General features: G+C 40.4%; 1 protein-coding gene across 1 annotated transcript in view; it reads left to right on the top strand.

Annotated features, from left to right (window-relative positions):
• Window positions 1-17068: 17068 nt before the first annotated feature.
• Window positions 17069-20414, top strand: part of PALMD (palmdelphin) — a 58259-nt gene continuing 54913 nt past the window's right edge. The window contains exon 1 of the mRNA XM_068965795.1: window positions 17069-17281. Within this exon, the coding sequence (XP_068821896.1) occupies window positions 17237-17281 (45 nt within the window). The 5' untranslated portion in view covers window positions 17069-17236. The remainder of the gene's footprint in view (window positions 17282-20414) is intronic.

Raw genomic sequence — 20414 nt, 5'->3', positions numbered from 1 at the left:
TGTATGTTCAGTCGTATCCAGCTCTTGCAACCCCCTGGACTACATATATAGCCTGCCAGGCTGCTCTATCCATGGAATTTTCCAGGCAAGAATACTAGAGTAGGTTGCCATTTCATACTCCAGGAAATCTTTCCAATCCAGGGATGGAACCCGAGTCTCTTGGTCTCCTGCATTAGCAGGCAGATTCTTTAGCACTGCATCACCTGGGAAGCCTGTCATAGCACCATGCTTCTACTGCTGCTACTAAGTCGCTTCAGTCGTGTCTGACTCTGTGCAACCCCATAGACAGCAGCCCACCAGGCTCCCCCATCCCTGGGATTCTCCAGGCAAGACCACTGGAGTGGGTTGCCATTTCCTTCTCCAATGCATGAAAGTGAAAAGTGAAAGTGAAGTCACCCAGTTGTGTACGACTCGTAGCGACTCCATGTACTGCAGCCCACCAGGCTCCTCCATCCATGGGATTTTCCAGGCAAGAATACTGGAGTGGGGTACCATTGCCTTCTCCATCATGCACCATGGAGCTCTTTTAAATCAGCTCTGTCTCCACCTTGGGGCTCCCCCGCAGAGACATGGACTGACTGATCAAATGCAGGCTATTTTGGCATGGGACTCCCTTGACCCAGGAACTCCCCATCAGCCTATCCAAGACTCTTTCAAAATTGCAGTGAGCTCTGAAGTCTTTCTACACCATCCTTTCCTTTCCCATCTCCTTTCACAGGTGGCAGACCTGTACCACAGTCTGTTCCCCCTGCCTACTCATGCTCCCTCTCTATAAATATCTGGGAAAGAATGAGTCATAATTGAGCCATACAATTATACACCTGTGTCTCATTCAAATACTATCTTTTATAAACTTTTGAAAGTGTTTCTAAAATTTTCATGTTTTAGACCTATATTTTTATTTAATTCAGTAAGGAGAATGATCAGGACTGGGTGGCCTCCAGAGCAAGCCTCTAGTGGAAATAAACTCATAGCTCTTATCCCTAATGGATGTCTTCTGAAACATCATAGGAAGGACCTTAAAGACAGCAGTTGACTGCTATCTGCCAACAAGGTAAGTCATCATTGATCCAGAACTATGAGGAGAGGGATCTAATTCAAACAGATCCCTGAGTTTTCAACTTAAGACAATTTAAATATTATCTCCTCAGAGAGGCCTTGCTTGACAGCTCAGTCTAAATTAGACAAATACCCTATGACTTCCCCTTAAGAACCTGCTTGCCAGTGCAGGAGGCACAAGAGAGGGGTTCGATCCTTGGGTTGGGAAGATCCCCTGGAGAAGAAACCGGCAATCCACTCCAGTATTCTTATCTGGGAAAGCCCATGGACAGAGGAACCTTGGGGGCTACAGGCCGTGGGACCACAAAGTCAGATACACCTACCATTGCTGCTAACCCCAATCAGTAACTTTACCGAAAGCCCTGAGTTGTTTTCTCTATAGAACTTGACACTATATCAAACTGTGCTTTTAGATAAAGGTAAACCATGTTTACTTTTCTCGTGTCTGTTTTCACCACTGAAATGAAAGGCTCAAGAAAGCAGAGACAGCGTCAGTGCTACAGAGAACCCTCTTGCCAGCCACACGTATAGTGCCCAAGTCACGGCAAATACTCAACAAATACTGGCTGAACACATGAATTTAACCATGCCACAACAGTCATTTCCCTAAGGTGTATAGCATTAAAAAGGTTCACACTTGAACAGACTTTTAAAACTCAAAAGATTTTTAGTCATCATTTGATTTCCATCAACATGTTTGAACCAAGATTTTATTTGTCATTCCAAGTGATTCATCTTTCCAACTCACCACAGAGGCACTGATACAACACCAGCTGACACACACAGGTGATATGCAGGCTGTAATTCGCATAAAGATCCTACTGATGTCCAGCAAGTTGAAGGATTACTTCTTTCTGTACATGAGTTGACCACTCAGTAAAACATGAATGCTTAAGTTCGCATTCCTTTTAGACTCTGGGAAGTGTTTTCATCCCTAAATATATCATTCGGATTGACCTAAACACTTTGAGGGGTGGTAAATTCATAAACATACCTAGGCCCATTTAGGTATGTTTTACCTACAAATAACAATGCTATGGTTAAAAGGGAGGAAGGAGAAAGAGAGAGGGACAGATGAACTTTGAAGATACAGGTAATAATCAAGAGCTCTGTGCACACCTGGATGAGAGAGAGAAAGTAATTCTGGCCATGCTATGAGATTAATTCCACATGCTGCTTGAATCACAATGTTGGCTATAAGCTTCAAATGAGCTAGCACTTGTTTGTTTGGTGGAATGAACCAAGGGCTATTGACAGTAGCAGTAATAAAAGCTGCAGTAAAAGTGTTGTGAGAAGCAAGGATTCTCAACTAGTATTGCAATACCTTATCAAAGTGACTTTGAAAAAATCCTAGTCTCTTTTCAAAAATGTTTTTTCTGTAGAGTGTTGAATTTACATTTTGATATTGGAATAACCACCGTGTGCTAAAAGATCTTCCCCAGGCCATGTCTGTCCTAGAGAGCCAGGGCAACTATCAAGGATATAGTATGCATTGCAATGATTTTTGACACTGGAACTTCCAACCTGTGATGTCACTCCACTCCCCAAAGTTGAAATCCTTCTCATCCTCTTGGATCCCTGAAGTATGAAACACAAAACTGAAAAGAAGGAAGGAAGGGAGAGAGAGAAAGAAAAGAAAAAGAAGAAGGGAAGGAAAGAAGGGAGGGAGGGAAGGAGAGAGGAAGAAAGGAAGGAAGGAAGGAAATGTGGTGGTTTGGGCTGCAGTAAGTATAAAAACAAAACTAACTGTGAATTAGCTAACATTTAGGACTTCTCTATAGGAGTCAAATATTTCTCCCAAATAGAGAAATGAGTGGGCTGCGATGTGATAGCTATTCAATCAGCGAGAACATTGTGCTCTTTAGTGTAATGAAACTTGTAAATAAAGCTAAGCTCTGGATTAGTTCCCAAGGGGAAGATCATGCAATTTGCTTTGGTGGAATGTCAAGACGTAAGGGGAAAAAGTGATCATCAGTAAACAAATGCACAAAACTGAATCACCACATTCTTTTTTGTGGACAAACCCGTCTTTATTTTGAGCCCTATGTTAGGAAGTCAATAACTTGCCATTGGGGGCTACTATTTGTAATGCCCTTAGTGCTTCTCTGCACGTTTCACCCACTGTGTACCCATGGCACACCATTTCTCTGCATTCCATTCATCAGCATGTGCATTTGCACTTGGGAGATTTGTGGGAAGAGAGAGACCAGCAATCACCCAAAGCTTGACACAAAATTGAAAGTGTCTACATCTCACAGTTGGAATTGAGCTGACTACTAGCTCTAGGAAACATAATGCTTATTTCATTAGACCATCATAAAATGCATTTCTGTCTTCTTCACACATGGAGATTTGGTAAATTCAAACAAAGGAAAATGGCTCTGCCACATACCCCAAAAGGATGTGATTTTTATTTCATTTATATCCATTTCCAAAAAAGATATGGAAATAAAAGAGGCAGATAAGAATATAACTTGATAAAAAATCAAATCTCAAATGGGCAAACCATAGTAAGTTAATAAAGCCTTGGACAAAGTTAACTAGAGATACTCATCTGGCTTGACCTTTCTTTCCCAACTGAATTACTATTCTTCTCCTATTCAGGGGCTGCCTTTAGAGGGCTGGTTGCTATTGTGGTACCATAATGGCTTAGAGTTTCATTTTTAAGAATTCCAGTCTTTCAGGAACAGAGTGAACTGCCCTTTGGGATTTCACTTTGAAGGAAAATTTTTATGTAATTTGCTTTTAAATTTCTCTTCTGAAAATATTTTTTATAGAATAAGATTAAAACTAAATGATATATATTGTTGTCAACTACACTTCAATCAAATACATTTTAAAATAAAATCAGATATATACAGAGGGATATTTTTGTTGCTTAGATCTTTTTTTTTTTTTTAAAAAGTGGCTGTTGGACAATTCGTGTAGGTATAACGTGGCAGCTATCTCTGTCACTATTTGGACTAAACTCTTAGAACTTCAAATTTCATAGGAAATAAGGATTCTAATTAACCAGCTCTAAGAGAGGTCCTACAGATCTGTTTGTGGCAACTATATTTCTTGGAACCTAATGTTCTCTTAAATTCTCACCCCACCCACACCACTGCATGACTGCATACCGCAATTCTTTCAGTCTTTGCCCTGGGCGGGCATTAAGCAATCTAACTCCTACAGTTAGAATCTCACCAGAGAGAAGTCGAAAGAGGGAAAGAGGAGAAGAGGGATGAGAGGAGAAAATCTAATGATAACAGATCTAATCACAAAACTGCGATTCTTCATACTGTGCTAAAATAGAGTAAACCTCCTAAATGAAAAGGTTTGGGGATTTTTTGGTTTGGTTTGGTTTGGTTTAGGTTCTTTTTTTAAAGGCCTGTCTAAGGCATGCAGTAATCACTGTCCCTTACATAACATCCATCTCTCCAAAGAGAGACCCATTAAATATTTTAGAAGTAAACTTTCAGTTGGCATCTTTCAAAACACTTTTTTCCAAAAATCTTCAGGCTAGAATTACCATTGTCTGGAATCCAATATGTCAGTAAAAGCCTCAGAGCCTTCACTCTTAATAGCAAAATGGACTGACGGGTAAACACACTGACAGCTGGCTCCTTTCTTGCTTTGCCATGCAAATCCTCTTTAACATAACTGGCTCGCACCCTAGCTTTCAGAGTGATGGCTCTGCCTAGTAGCCAATCTAATTGGATAAGCTTATAACATATTTCCATTACAACAAAGAATCAGACCAAGACCTCCAAGATTTCCATAGACAGCCTAATGGAAAGACTATTGGACAGATAGTGCTACCATTTAGTGAACAGGCTCCCTACTCAAATTAGTCAGTCCATTTAAGCCTCAGTTTCCCCATGTTAGAAATGAACCCATCTGATAGCTTCTTGGCTCACAGAGAAGGATGAGACTCTGGTCTTTCTCCTAAACAAGTCAATCACAGTACTAGGTTATGTGTTGAGAAAGATGCAGTTATGTGGAAGCACTGAAAGAAATAATACTGTGCCTATAAGATTTAGTAAGCCTATCTAAGAAACTGACTTGAACAATAAGAAATTAATACCAACAGTTGCCATTTGTTAAATAACTATTATGCTCCATGATCATATTTAACTAAATATTCATTTAACCTTGACAAAAAAATTTATGAGAACTATTATTACCATCAGTTTACACCTGAAGAAATAGACTCTCTGAGATGGTGATTTTTCCAGGTTCACTCATCTAGTAAGTAGAAAAGTTGGAAATAAGCCCAAGTCTCTCTGATTCCTAAACCACCTATATTTATTAACTTTCTAATTAGGATATCAAGATTTTGATGTATATGAATTAGTTAAGGATCATTAACATTTATAATGAAAGTGAAAGTGTTAGTCACACCGTTGAGTCTGTCTCTTTGTGACCCCATGGATTGTAGCCCGCCCAGGCTCCTCTGTCCATGGAATTCTCCAGGCAAGAATATTGGCGGTGGGTAGCCATTCCCTTCTCCAGGAGATCTTCCCAACCCAGGGACTGAATCCAGGCCTCCTGCATTGCAGGCAAATTCTTTACCATCTGAGCTACCAGGGAAGCCCTAATATTTATAATATATTTGTATATATGTAAACGAACATATTCATAACATGTGTATAAATATGCATAGCCTTTGAATACCACATACCTTACATAATAAACTGGGGTCTTATAAGCCTGTATGTGGACAATTTGGGAAGTAAGTCATTCCATCATCTGCTAAGGAATCAATATCTGGGGAGAATATTCAGTTTGTCTATGATGATCTAGAAAATCAAGGACTGTTTACTGTACAGTTTCCCTTTTACCTTCCCACCCTCCAACCTGACACATTCTCTTGATTAATTAACTCCTAATTGTCTAAATCTAAAAGAGCCAAACATTTGGCTCAGCTCTCATTTTTGCTAGGATGACTTGGCTGAACTCTGGCCTCCCCTCTGTCCAGTGTCTGACTTTGGTGACCCAGCACTTTTCACACAGTGTTTACTTGTCTTTTGTTTACCTCCTGTCTTCTCCACTGAAAAGAGCTCATTGTCTTATTCATCTCTGACTCTAGCAAATAGCATGAAGTTACTTACATAGTCAGTAGATGTTTAACCAATGTGTGATGTATGGATAGGAGAATGAACAAATGATCAGAACTCAGGGTACTTGGGCTTCCATGTAGCAGTGACACCCCTTTACAATTTCATATCCAGTTCCATAATTGATTCCTGTGACAGCCAAACTGATCTTTGAAACTTTTAGGGAATACAGGTATTTAAGAATTAAATATGAAAACCAAGAATTCCCCTGTCTGAATTCAACAGTCTAACAGAATGATGGAATCAGTGACTCCTTTATGGGGAAGATAGTTCCTCAATGATCAATTTCAATTTCTCCATTTGTAATTATGATCTCAATATAGATATAAGGCTATTCATTTTGCTATACCAACAAAACCTGAGACTCAAACTTAAAGAGAAAGTAAGAAGGTAATACAAAAATTCTGAGGCCAGATGGTAGCTTCCCTGGTGGCTCAAACGGTAAAAAATCTGCCTGCAATGCAGGAGACCAGGGGTTAGTACTTGGGTCAGGAAGATCCCCTGGAGAAGAGAATGACTACCCACTCCTTTGAAGGGCCCCCATTCAATAATTCTTTGTGCAAATCTAGAACAAAAACTTCCAACTACACAAATGTTAAAACTTGCAATCACTCTCTAAGCTAAAATCACAAAATTGAGGAAAAACTACAAAATAATTTTTCAAAACAAAACAGTTCAAACTTTTCAAGTTTAAAGAGTAGCTAAGTACACACAGAGGCAAACTAGACAGTTTCAGTATCCAGTTCAGTATGTGTAGTATCACATATTGTGGACACCATTCAAAATACTTACAACTTCAAGAAAATTCTTGATCCAAATATTTTAAATATTGTCTTGAATTGACTGAAAATGAAAGCCTCAAGCAAAGGTATCACAGTGGAACAGCACGTTTGAAAACACCCAATCCCGAAAACAATGCCAAGGGAAGGGCAGCTTCCTTACACTGTTAACAAAGGCAGGAAAATGAATAAGGTAAATGTCCTCACCAAAAGCTCTGACTCAAAACAATACTCTCAGAGTTCAACTCAGATGGTCCTTTTATCCTCTCTATGGTGCACACTGTACACGGTTATGAAAGCCACTAGGTCTGGATGTGTGAGTGGTGAATTGAATTTATTTTGTTGAGACACCTATAGCCCTTGATCATGATGGAACAGTAATTGTAGACTCTAGACTCTTGCTTTTCTATGATTTAAATCATGCTAACTCTTTTTTACAATGCTAATTATATTCATGTCTATTTGTAAACTGAGTCAAAGGAAACTAAAATATAAGATTCTAAATATGTTAAACATTAACTTCTCATTTTATGTGCACATGAGAAAAGAAATAAATTATGGAGCACTGGAATTTTGTTTGATGGGTGCTTGGAGAATTATTTTGCTATGTATGTTTCATTTGTTAATAGGTTTGTTTGTTTTCCTGTGGCTATTTTGGACAGGCTATTAGATAACTGAAGCTGAGTTCAGAAAATGCAAGTTTTCTTCATCTCCAAAAAGCCCAACAATTATTCTAAATATTCTTTCTCACTAAATTAAGTAGTTGTTTTAATTCTAGGAAACTCAGCGTGAAAGAACTTTAAGTTGCTCAAAGAGAAAACAGAATGCTTAACCACACACACTCTTCGAATATCCACTAGTCGAACTTTGGTACAAGTATACCTCTGGTGTGCTTCGATTCATGGGGTCACAAAGAGTCGGATGTGACTGAGTGACTGAACTGAACTGATACCTCTGAATACTTCACTTACAGAAAAGTTGCAATCTTTAAACAAATTCCTAAGGAAAAATAGTTATAAACTGTGTGCAGTTTTTAAAACTCAGTTCCACAAATTACCAAAATGATTGAGTTGGCTTGTCATGCATAGTATGCTATTCTAGGCATGTATTAATATATGTAGTTAAACGTGGTGTTATGGTGTCTCATTACAACTGAGGGAAAATAGAGGTAGGATGATGTAATGGGCTGGGGTGGAACTATGGGTCTAGACAAGCCCAGATTTAAATCCTGGTCTCACTGCACACTGAATATGTGATTCCCTGATAGGTTACTGAATCTTTTCCAATGTTGATGTCCAAATACAGACAAAACGCTTCACTATGTGGGAGTTGCACCCTCTTGTGAAAGAAGACAATAATCCAACCAACCAACAATCAAAAAGAGTGCACTATATAACATTGTAAAAATGATAAGGGCTATGGCAAAAAATCCTAGAGAAGGAAATGGCAATCCATTCCAGTATTCTTCCTTAGATCCCATGGACAGAGAGGCCTGGAGGGCAAAAGTCCATGGGGTCACAAACAGCTGAACACGACTGAGCAACAAATACACAGCAAAAAAAATACAGCAAGGTGAGGGGGGTTGCTAGAATCAGATAGAGAGGAGTGTGGTTTTCCAAATATCTTGCCTTGAGAACCCCATGAACAGTATGAAAAGGCAAAATGATAGGATACTGAAAGAGGAACTCCCCAGGTCAGTAGGTGCCCAATATGCTACTGGAGATCAGTGGAGAAATAACTCCAGAGAGAATGAAGGGATGCAGCCAAAGCAAAAACAATACCCAGCTGTGGATGTGACTGGTGATAGAAGCAAGGTCCAATGCTGTAAAGAGCAACATTGCATAGCAACCTGGAATGTCAGGTCCATGAATCAAGGCAAATTGGAAGTGGTCAAACAGAGATGGCAAGAGTGAACGTCAACATTCTAGGAATCAGTGAATTAAAATGGACTGGAATGGGTGAATTTAACTCAGATGACCATTATATCTACTACTGTGGGCAGGAATCCCTCAGAAGAAATGGAGTAGCCATCATGGTCAACAAAAGAGTCCGAAATGCAGTACTTGGATGCAATCTCAAAAATGACAGAATGATCTCTGTTCGTCTCCAAGGCAAACCATTCAATATCAGGGTAACCCAAGTCTATGCCCCAACCAGTAATGCTGAAGAAGCTGAAGTTGAACGGTTCTATGAAGACCTACAAGACCTTCTAGAACTAACACCCAAAAAAGATGTCCTTTGCATTATAGGGGACTGGAATGCAAAAGTAGGAAGTCAAGAAACAGCTGGAGTAACAGACAAATTTGGCCTTGGAATGCAGAATGAAGCAGGGCAAAGACTAATAGAGTTCTGCCAAGAGAACGCACTGGTCATAGCAAACACCCTCTTCCAACAACACAAGAGAAGACTCTACACATGAACAACACCAGATGGTCAACACCGAAATCAGATTGATTAATTCTTTGCAGCCAAAGATGGAGAAGCTCTATACTGTCAACAAAAACAAGACCAGGAGCTGACTGTTGCTCAGATCATGAACTCCTTATTGCCAAATTCAGACTCAAATTGAAGAAAGTAGGGAAAACCACTAGACCATTCAGGGCGACCTAAATCAAATCCCTGATGGTTATACAGTGGAAGTGAGAAATAGATTTAAGGGCCTAGGACTGATAGATAGAGTGCCTGATGAACTATGGACTGAGGTTCATGACATTGTACAGGAGACAGGGATCAAGACCATCTCCATGGAAAAGAAATGCAAAAAAGCAAAATGGCTGTCTGGGGAGGCCTTACAAATAGCTGTGAAGAGAAGAGAAATGAAAAGCAAAGGAAGGAAAGATGTAAGCATCTGAATGCAGAGTTCCAAAGAATAGCAAGAAGCGATAAGAAAGCCTTCTTCAGTGATCAATGCAAAGAAATAGAGGAAAACAACAGAATGGGAAAGACTAGAGATCTCTTCAAGAAAATTAGAGATACCAAGGGAACATTTCATGCAAAGATGGGCTCGATAAAGGACAGAAATGGTGTGGACCTAAAAGAAACAGAAGATATTAAGAAGAGATGGCAAGAATATACAGAAGAACTGTACAAAAAAGATCTTCACGACCCAGATAATCACAATGGTGTGATCACTCATCTAGAGCCAGACATCCTGGAATGTGAAGTCAAGTGGGCCTTAGAAAGCATCATTATAAACAAAGCTAGTGGAGGTGATGGAATTCCAGTAGAGTTATTTCAAATCCTGAAAGATGATGCTGTGAAAGTGCTCCACTCAAGATACCAGCAAATTGGGAAAACTCAGCAGTGGCCACAGGACTGGAAAAGGTCAATTTTAATTCCAATCCCAAAGAAAGGCAATGCCAAAGAATCTCAAACTACTGCACAATTGCACTCATCTCACATGCTAGTAAATGCTCAAAATTCTCCAAGCCAGGCTTGAGCAATACGCAAACCGTGAACTTCCTGACGTTCAAGCTGGTTTTAGAAAAGGCAGAGGAACCAGAGATCAAATTCCCAACATCTGCTGGATCATCAAAAAAGCAAGAGAGTTCCAGAAAAACATCTATTTCTGCTTTATTGACTATGCCAAAGCCTTGACTGTGTGGATCACAATAAACTGTGGAAAATACTGAAAGAGATGGGAATACCAGACCACCTGACCTGCCTCTTGAGAAACTGGTATACAGGTCAGAAAGCAACAGTTAGAACTGGACATGGAACAACAGACTGGTTCCAAATAGGAAAAGGAGTACATCAAGGCTGTATATTGTTACCCTGCTTATTTAACTTCTACGCAGAGTACATCATGAGAAATGCTGGACTGGAAGAAACACAAGCTGGAATCAAGATTGGCAGAAGAAATATCAATAACCTCAGATATGCAGATGACAGCACCCTTATGGCAGAAAGTGAAGAGGAACTCAAAAGCCTCTTGATGAAAGTGAAAGAGGAGAGCAAAAAAGCTGGCTTAAAGCTCAACATTCAGAAAACGAAGATCATGGCATCTGGTCTCATCACTTCATGGGAAATAGATTGGGAAACAGTGGAAACCATGGCTGACTTTATTTTTTGGTCTCCAAAATCATTGCATATGGTGACAGCAGCCATGAAATTAAAAGCCGCTTACTCCTTGGAAGAAAAGTTATGACCAACCTAGATAGCATATTCAAAAGCAGAGACATTACTTTGCTGACTAAGGTCCGTCTAGTCAACGCTATGGTTTTTCCAGTAGTCATGTATGGATGCGAGAGTTGGACTGTGAAGAAGGCTGAGCACCAAAGAATTGATGCTTTTGAACTGTGGTGTTGGAGAAGACTCTTGAGAGTCCCTTGGACTGCAAGGAGATCCAACCAGTCCATTCTGAAGGAGATCAGCCCTGGGATTTCTTTGGAAGGAATGATGCTAAAGCTGAAGCTCCAGTACTTTGGCCACCTCATGCAAAGAGTTGACTCATTAGAAAAGACTCATGCTGGGAGGAATTGGGGGCAGGAGGAGAAGGGGATGACAAAGGATGAGATGGCTGGATGGCATCACTGACTCGATGGGCGTGAATCTGAGTGAACTCTGGGAGTTGGTGATGGACAGAGAGGCCTGGTGTTCTGCAATTCATGGGGTCGCAAAGAGTTGGACACAACTGAGCAACTGAACTGAACTGAACTGATAGTATGGTCAGGGGAGACCTTATTGAGAAGGTGATATCTTGGCAAAGACTTAAAAGAAGGTGAGAGAATGAGCCATATAGGTATTTGGAGTAAGTGAGTTCCTAAGAGCCTAGGGCGGAAGGGGAGAGTCTAAGCTGTAGATACAAATAAATGCATGCATGCATGCTCAGTCACTTTAGCCATGTCTGACTCTTTGTGACCCTATGGACTGTAGCCCACCAGGCTCCTCTAGGTGTCCATGGAATTCTCCAGGCCGGAACACTGGAGTGGATGGTCATGCCCTCCTCCAGGGGATCTTTCCAACCCAGAGATCGAACTTATATCTCCTGTGTCTCCTGCATTGGCAGGCAGATTCTTTACCCACTGAGCCACCTGGGAAGCCCCATAAATAAATGCAGTCTTGGCATATAAAAGGCATTAGAATGAGATGAAATGAGATCCCTAGGGAGTGAGTAGAGAATAATAGAAAAGGAAAAAGCACCAACAACAGAACCCTGGTGTTCAGGTTGGGGAAAAGAGAAAGAATCTGCAAAGAAGGCTAAGAAGGAGAGACCAGTAAGGTAGGAGTAAAATCAAGAGAGCGCATATCCTGGAGGCCAAGTGAAGAAAGACAGAAAGAGGAATCAACTGTGCCCAATGCCATGAATAGTTCAGGTAAGATGAACACCTACCCTTTCAGTTCAGTCACTCAGTCGTGTCCAACTCTTTGCGACCCCATGAATCGCAGCACGCCAGGCCTCCCTGTCCATCGCCATCTCCCGGAGTTCACTCAGACTCATGTCCATCGAGTCCATGATGCCATCCAGCCATCTCATCCTCAGTTGTCCCCTTCTCCTCCTGCCCCCAATCTCTCCCAGCATCAGAGTCTTTTCCAATGAGTCAGCTCCTCGCATGAGGTGTCCAAAGTACTGGAGTTTCAGCTTTAGCATCATCCCTTCCAAAGAAATCCCAGGGTTGATCTCCTTCAGAATGGACTGGTTGGATCTTCTTGCAGTCCAAGGGACCCTCAAGAGTCTTCTTCAACACCCACCCTTTAGATGGTCTTAAAGCCTATTGTATTTCCCTCACTCAGCCTCTAAATCATAAAGCTCAAATTACCTATCAAAGAAATAGGTATATTGTCAACTCAACTATATAGAAAATCCTAGCATGACTATAAAGCAGTATCTGGAATCTTTGGAATTTATATGATCACCCCATTTATTAACACATGTGTGTGTGCTAAGTCACTTCTGTAGTGTCTGATTCTATGTGGTCCCATGGACTGTAGCCCACTAGGCTCCTCTGAACATGGGATTCTCCAGGCAAGAATACTGGAGTGGGTTGCCATGCCCTCCTCCAGGGGATCTGCCTGACCCAGGGATCAAATCACATCTCTTGCATCTTCTGCATTGGCAGGCAGGTTCTTTACCACTAGCACCACTTGGGAAGCCCTTAATACATACCTGTTTCTTACTTGTGTATAGCAATTAAATCCCACCCCATATTAGAGACTGAAAGGATGTGAAAAAACTCACATGGCCCAGTGATATGGGAGAGTAAGCGTCAAGAGCAAGAAGAATAGAAATGGACTGGTCCATGGGGTCACAAAGAGTCGGACACAACTGAGCAACTGAACTGAACTGAACTGAACTGAACTGATCACATAATAAATCTGAGGGCCAAGATGCTTTTAATGATTCTACCAGAAATAAAGAGTTTTCAAATAGCAGTTTGGATATCAGTCCAGTTTAGTCGATCAGTCGTGTCTGACTCTTTGTGACCCCATGGACTACAGCAGGCCAGGCTTTCCTGTCCATCACCAACTCCCAGAGTGTACTCAAAAACACGACCATCAAGTCGGTGATTCCATCCAATCATCTCATCTTCTGTCGTCCCCCTCTCCTCCCACCTTCAATCTTTGTCAGCGTCAGGGTCTTTTCCAATGAGTCAGTTCTTCACATCACATGACCAAAGTATTGGCATTTCAGCTTCGGCATCAGTCCTTCCTTCAGGACTGATTTCCTTTAGGATGGACTGGTTGGATCTCCTTGCAGTCCAAGGGACTCTCACGAGTCTTCTCCAACAACACAGTTCAAAAGCATCAATTCTTTGCTGCTCAGGTTTCTTTATAGTCCAACTCTCACATCAATACATGACTACTGGAAAAACCAGAGCTTGGACTAGACAGACTCTTGTTGGCAAAGTAATGTCTCTGCTTTTTAATATGCTGTCTAGGTTGGTCTCCAGTGTTCTTGCCTGGAAAATCCCAGGGACAGGGGAGCCTGGTGGGCTGCCATCCATAGGGTTGCACAGAGTCAGACATGACTGAAGCTACTTAGCAGCTTAGCAGGTTAGTCTTAGCTTTTCTTCCAAGGAGAAAGTGTCTTCTAATTTCATGGCTGCAGTCACCATCTGCAGTGGTTTTGGAGCCCAAAAAAATAAAGTCTCTCACTGTTTCCATTGTTCCTCATCTATTTGCCATGAAGTGATGGGACAGGATGCTATGATCTTAGTTTTCTGAATGCTGAGTTTTATGTCAACTTTTTCACTCTCCTCTTTCACTTTCATCAAAAGCCTCTTTAGTTCTTCTTTGCTTTCTTCCATGAGAATGGTGTCATCTGCATATCTGAGGTTATTGATATTTCTTTCGGCAATCTGATTCCAGCTTGTCCTTCATCCAGCCTGGCATTTCACATGATATACTCTGCATTTAAGTTAAATAAGCAGGGTGACAATATACAGCCTTGACGTACTCCTTTCCTTATTTGGAATCAGTCTGCTGTTCCATGTCCAGTTCTAACTGTTGCTTCTTGATCTGCATACAGATTTCTCAGAAGACAGGTCAGGTGGTCTGGTATTCCCATCTCTTTCAGAATTTTCCACAGTTTGTTGTGATCCACACAGTCAAAGGTTTTGGTGTCAGCCATTAGAGATCGTCATTCTCCTCCTTTGCTCTATTTGCTTTCCACAGCATTTATCACAGTGGCTGTCATGAGAATGTGCCTCTAAGACATCCAACTATTGGAAAATAATTGACCACAGGGTCCCAGCTGTTGTACTCTGAAATCCATCCCTGTATTTGCTCTAAGACCATGCCTTACTCCCAGCCGTTGATTGAATCTGGCAAGAATGCTAAAGTAGGCTCATTCCTGGGAGACACAGGACATCTTGGTGGCTGACTTTGGCTCCAGTGCTCTCTGATGGACTTGCCAATCTTCCTTGAACTGCACGATAAATTGGGCTGTTTCCACCTGATTTTCCTTCACTCTTACCTTCACTCTAGCCAGATTTGCACCATGTTCTGACCACTCTCCCAGACCTCCCCATCTCCAGCCTTTGCTGTCTACCTCCCCATTCTCTCTCACACTGTCAGTCTCCTAATAAAATCAAACATATTTAATGCATCTTGGCATTTGGACTCAGACCAACATAGTCATCTTCTCACGTCCTATGTTTTGCTTGTTTGTTATATTTTATGTTTTACTGCCCATTAGAATGTAAGTTCCAGCAGAGCAGGAATTTTGTTTATCCATGTATGTCAAACGTCTAGTAGAATGCCTGGTACATTGTTGGCGTTCAACAGATATGTGCAGAATAAATGGACAGCAAAGGCTTACGATTAGCAAATTAGCCAATTCATATTATCAGTGAAATAACTGAATAGACACATGACGATCCCAATCAGTTATCACAACTTTGTTCCCTGATCCTCTTATTTAATCTAGCCCTTCCCTTACACTAGAAAATACTTGGGTTTTCCCATTACAGAAATGAGATTTGAGAGGTAAATTGTTTTTAGGCAAAGATCCAGGTTAATAATTGGATGACTGCCATCTGTCCTGGGAAGCCAATATGCAATTTTGACTGAGATATTTATCATTCTCTTCTTTAATTTCAGCCAGGATCTGCAGATAAACAAAACTGAAATTTTTGATGGTTAAATATTCATCCAATAGCAATCAAACTTGGTCCATACCTGATCATTTCTCCCATTCTCTAGTCTCCCTAAATGTCTCTTGAAGATGGATGAGTAAGGACAAACTATTCTCAAATATAACTCCAGATTCTAGAAACAGGGTTCTATGGTGGGATGGCTTTAAATGACAATATGGGGAAGTCTTTTCTCACTGGGGCCACTAAGTTTACTTAAGGAGATCCCTACAGGCTTCCAGCTAAGGGGTTTAAGCCTAGCTCTAAGTGTTCTGGAAGCTAGATGGAGGAGGAGGCTGGGGGCTATTTCTTGGGCAGACCTGACGAATGACTGTTAGAAAATCCAGGTTCCAATCCTGGCTTTGCTGCTTATTATCTGTATGGCAAATGACCTCTCTGATCCTCGGCTCCCTCATTTTTAAAATAGGGCTAAAATCTTCCAGCCTCTTGTAAGATAAATCTAATGTAAAGCATTTGCCTATGGAGGGTACTCAACAAATATTAGCCATTATTATTAATGATATCAATAAGGCAAAGGAAAGTAAACCATTTGTTCAATGTTTGGGTTGTCCTTTTAACTTCTTTAGCTGAATGTTAATATGAAAGTGCTTGACAGCATCTACACATATAACAATGAGGTAGATGGTAATTAGGATTTATTGCATCAAAATGTAATTAAAGAAAGGGTAGGGGAAAGAAAATAGACAAAGTCAATCATAAAGCTTCCAAGATTGCTTTGAGCTTAGAGTTTCACTGGGCTTGACTTCTATTTTCCAAAGGGCCAGGGAACTCTCACATGGTGTCAGACTACATGAGTTGTCTCATCACACTTTCAAAGTCTCCACACTCCTTTCTCCTGTGTAACTGGTGAGGTCAAAATGGCTACCTTCCTGAGTGTCATTGCTGAACAAGGTGCAAGAAAGAAATGCATCCCATAGAAGTCCAAGACAGAAATAACAGAGAGTGGTCTTGACATTTAAACCACACTGAACACAGCTGATGGACCAAGTTCTTAATAGAGTCACGTCACTGTCTTTAATTTCTCCATGACCTAAAGGTTCCAAACTTTGAAACAAACTGCTGGAGTAGGAGAAGGAAGAGGTGAGGACAGCCTGATGTAAATTTACCACTAGATTAAATTCTAAAGTTGCTCCAGAATTTTGTATTATTATCTGAAAGCAATCAAAGGAAGAAAAGCAAGCAAGTGACTTGGCCTAGTCAAGGTAAGGCTCTGTCTGGTAGAGAGAGTAGGGGTCAACAACTTTGTACAAACACACACAGAGGTCTGGTTGTGTGGCTAGAGCAGAGGCTGGTGAAACACAAAGCGTGGGCTCCCGGTGCTACTCCTAGAGAAGAATGAATTGGGTAAGGAACAGTTAATAAGAAAATGTGCCTTGCTCACTGTGCACATTGCAACAAAGAGCTGGCAGCTCCTGAAGGAAAAGGGCTTGTGCCGCTGCCGTTCAAACTTGTCAGTCAGCCTGTGCCAGCAGCCTCAGCGTCTGCCTCCCCGGCACACCCTCATTACATGTGTCTGTCTGGGCTGATCTGTGCATCTGCTCAGAGACGCTCCTGCCGAGTCGGGGATTTCTGCTTTTCTCCACCGGTGCAGGAGTGGGTCTCTCCTGGCTTCTCTTCTGTCACCTCCCCTCCTCTCCCCAAGGAGGCTCCTGCTTTATGGTAGCTTTGGACTTCCCTCACTGGCAGCCTGTCCCCGACTTCTAGAATGGAAGAAGCTGAGCTGGTGAAGGAGAGACTCCAGGCCATCACAGTAAGTCTGCCTAGTTATAACTCATGGAGGTGCTTGCTTACAGGGACGACAGACACGTTGCTTGCTGCCCCTGCTGCTGAGCCCCGTTAGTGAAAAAACAGAACTGTCACCTTTCATGGGCAAGTCTCTGCCGCTGTCTTAACCCTGGTGACCCTCTGTAACTCTTGGGCTTCCGAACCTAAGTAGAGAGCAAATGTTCTTGATTTTTTCACAAAAATTGTACCTATGTTTTAAATAGCAGTCAGAAGCTTTAAAGGCAGTTTGGTTACACTACCATGTACCTGAAAAACATAGATTTTCCTTACATTTATATTTGACAAATACTAGATCAAGAAACTGATCTTAACTTGGAAACTTTTTAAAACAATTAACTCACCAAAAAGTGAAAATCTTTTAAAAGGAGAAGAAAAAAGAAATTAAGAAAACAACTCGAAGCTTTTTATTTGTAGTTGTGGTAGTGTGTTCCACAAAGCCTTCAGAATTAAAATGAATGTCGTACTTTAGCTAAGGATTAAACAAGAGAAAAGTAGGTAAAAGCACATATCAGATTAATTCTAAGATATCAGTTTCCAGCAGAGTCACAAACTGAATAAGATCCTGATAAAGGAATGTAATGCATGCAATGCAATGGATTTGGAAAATATTTTGTTAATACCAGGAAGGAGAATAGTGCATTTTTTATGTTTGTTCTGGGAAAGAGTCAAAGTATGAAATGAATTACTTTCCTTAAGTGATCCAGCTTTTTTTCAATTTTACAAAGTCCTCTATTTGGCAGTCACCTGGAAATCTCTGGCACAATCATTTATCATTGGCTACAACTTACCATATAATTTTTTTTTAAAGAAAAAACACTTTAGAAATCAACATTCCATTTTTTCAGCATTTTCTGACACTGAAATTAGCTGTCAAGAGTACTGTTTAAAACCTGATGCATAATATCACAGATGTGGGTTTATTAATTTAAATATATGTTGGACATTATTATTGATAAAAATAACTCTTTACTGTCTTGTGAAAAGAAAACTGATGCAAAACTAGAGTGAATAGAAAGATATTATTCTTTGCTCTTCAAATTCTCATAGCATAAATTATTATTATGCTAAGCCCAATTTAGAATTTTTATTAAACAGATACAAAGTTTCAGTTCCCCCCAGAAAGCATTCAGTAACTTGAAATATTTTCTCAGCCAATGGTTTAGGAACCAAAAGTCCACAGATAAAGTTGGCACTTTTCCATAAGGCAGTGCTCTCGAAATGTCCAACTCCTAATTAGTACATTTTCCTTTCTTCAGAAAACCTTGGTTTGGATTATTGTTTGTTTTGCTTTGTTCTTTTTGTTGTTAAACTCAGCCACTGTTTCAGCTGTCTTGCTTTAAGGGACAGGAACTGGGCCCTGCTCTGTTGTTTTTGGCGTGGGCCTTTTACATTACAGCTGTTGTCTAAAGGTTACTTTATCAGGCTGTGTGAGTTGTGTGGGCACAAGCTCTGCTTTTCCTGACCCTTCTGTCTCCTAATTAACTAAATTAAATCATATATCCGATGAAATCCACCCGTAGCTCCTTCTTCCACATTTCCCTTTTTGAATCGCAGCCTACCCTTACTTCAGCCCTATTACACGTGCTGCACTTTATAACTCATACTGAAGCAGCGCATGTTCTAAGGGTAAGACCGCACTCAGGAAAACTAGGCATTTTCACTGAGGGTTCCAACTTCAAATAAAACTAGGACAAAAGTCATAATGCTTTAAATATCTTACAAGCAGACCAGAGAGTAAATAGGTTCCTGAATATGCTGGTGTGTACTTTTATGATGATTAAAAAATAATAATAATAACAACTAGTTTTTGGATTATTTCATTAGCTTAACTACATCCCATTAGAAAGAATAAGAATATCTAGGAAGTAAAATTGCAAAATAATTATATTTTGTATATATAAAATTGTAGAGAAAAAATTGAGAAAAGTTTATGGGGACAAATTTCTCCTAGTCTATACCTCACTGGACCAAGTCCAGTCACATAGGTCACCACTGAAGATGAAAAAATGGAGCATTAGTGTGTCCATGGAAACAACACATCCACTCATCTCCCTCCCGGACACCCTGGGAAATGCCAGCTCTCTCCACCCTTGCCTTACCCAGGAAGCCACCTCAACTATTCCCCTTCCCCCTAGAGAAATGAAAACACACAGTGTCCAGAGAGTTTTCAGGGATTGTCTTGCTTTTAGAAGCACTTAAAATCTTCAGACTCTCAGACCTAGACCAAAACTCAGAGACAATAATCTCATTTTAACTGTTTTCATTCTATTTCCCTACACTGAAATACGTTTTATATTTTAAGAACAAAATTTTATACTTTAAGAACAAAATCAAAAGACAGTTGCCCAATGTAACCAAACACAGTGATTCAGAGACTTCACTTTATTAGAAAACAAAACTTTCAACATTCTAAGATCTATTTGATTTTCATACTAAAATTTATTCCTCTAATTCCTATCTGAGAAATGAAATAATCTTCACTGTATTATTTATTCCACATGATTTTGAGGGTCCAAAAAGTCATTATTTCTACTGCAAGAAATTTTTAAAAATAAATGTATATGCCTAAAACTTGGTAAAACCAAGTGCCAGTCTTCTCCCTCTTTTGAAAAGAAACAGATTAAACACAGCAAGTAGATGGAATGGGACATTAGACTCTCAAAATTGAAAACTAAATTACTGTGATGGTGCCTTTACTTCTCATACCAGTAAGTTGCATTTTAGATTATTCAGAAGGCTTCTCAAATACTTAAAGGGAATAAAAGAAAAAATTATGAAAGTACACAGAAACAATTGTTTAAGTAGGGTACTTCATTTGGTTGGAGAAGGAAAGAGCAACCCAGTCCAGTATTTTTTCTGGAAAATTTCATGGACAGAGGAGCCTGGAGGGCTGAAATCCGGGGGGATCACAAATAATCCAACACAACTGAGCAATTGAACATACACCCCATTTGGGTATACCAAGTATGGATTCTATTTTGTATACTTACTCTCACGTTTCTCCTTTGTTACCTTATCCAGGTACAGACATACCTCAGAGATACTGCAGATTTGGTCCTAGATCACTTTGATAAAGCAAATATCACAATAAAGTGAGT

Source organism: Capricornis sumatraensis, chromosome 2 (genome assembly GCF_032405125.1).
Source record: "Capricornis sumatraensis isolate serow.1 chromosome 2, serow.2, whole genome shotgun sequence".
Lineage (NCBI taxonomy): Eukaryota > Metazoa > Chordata > Mammalia > Artiodactyla > Bovidae > Capricornis > Capricornis sumatraensis.
Note: the sequence above shows the minus strand (reverse complement) of the source record. Positions and strands in the feature narration are given on the sequence as shown.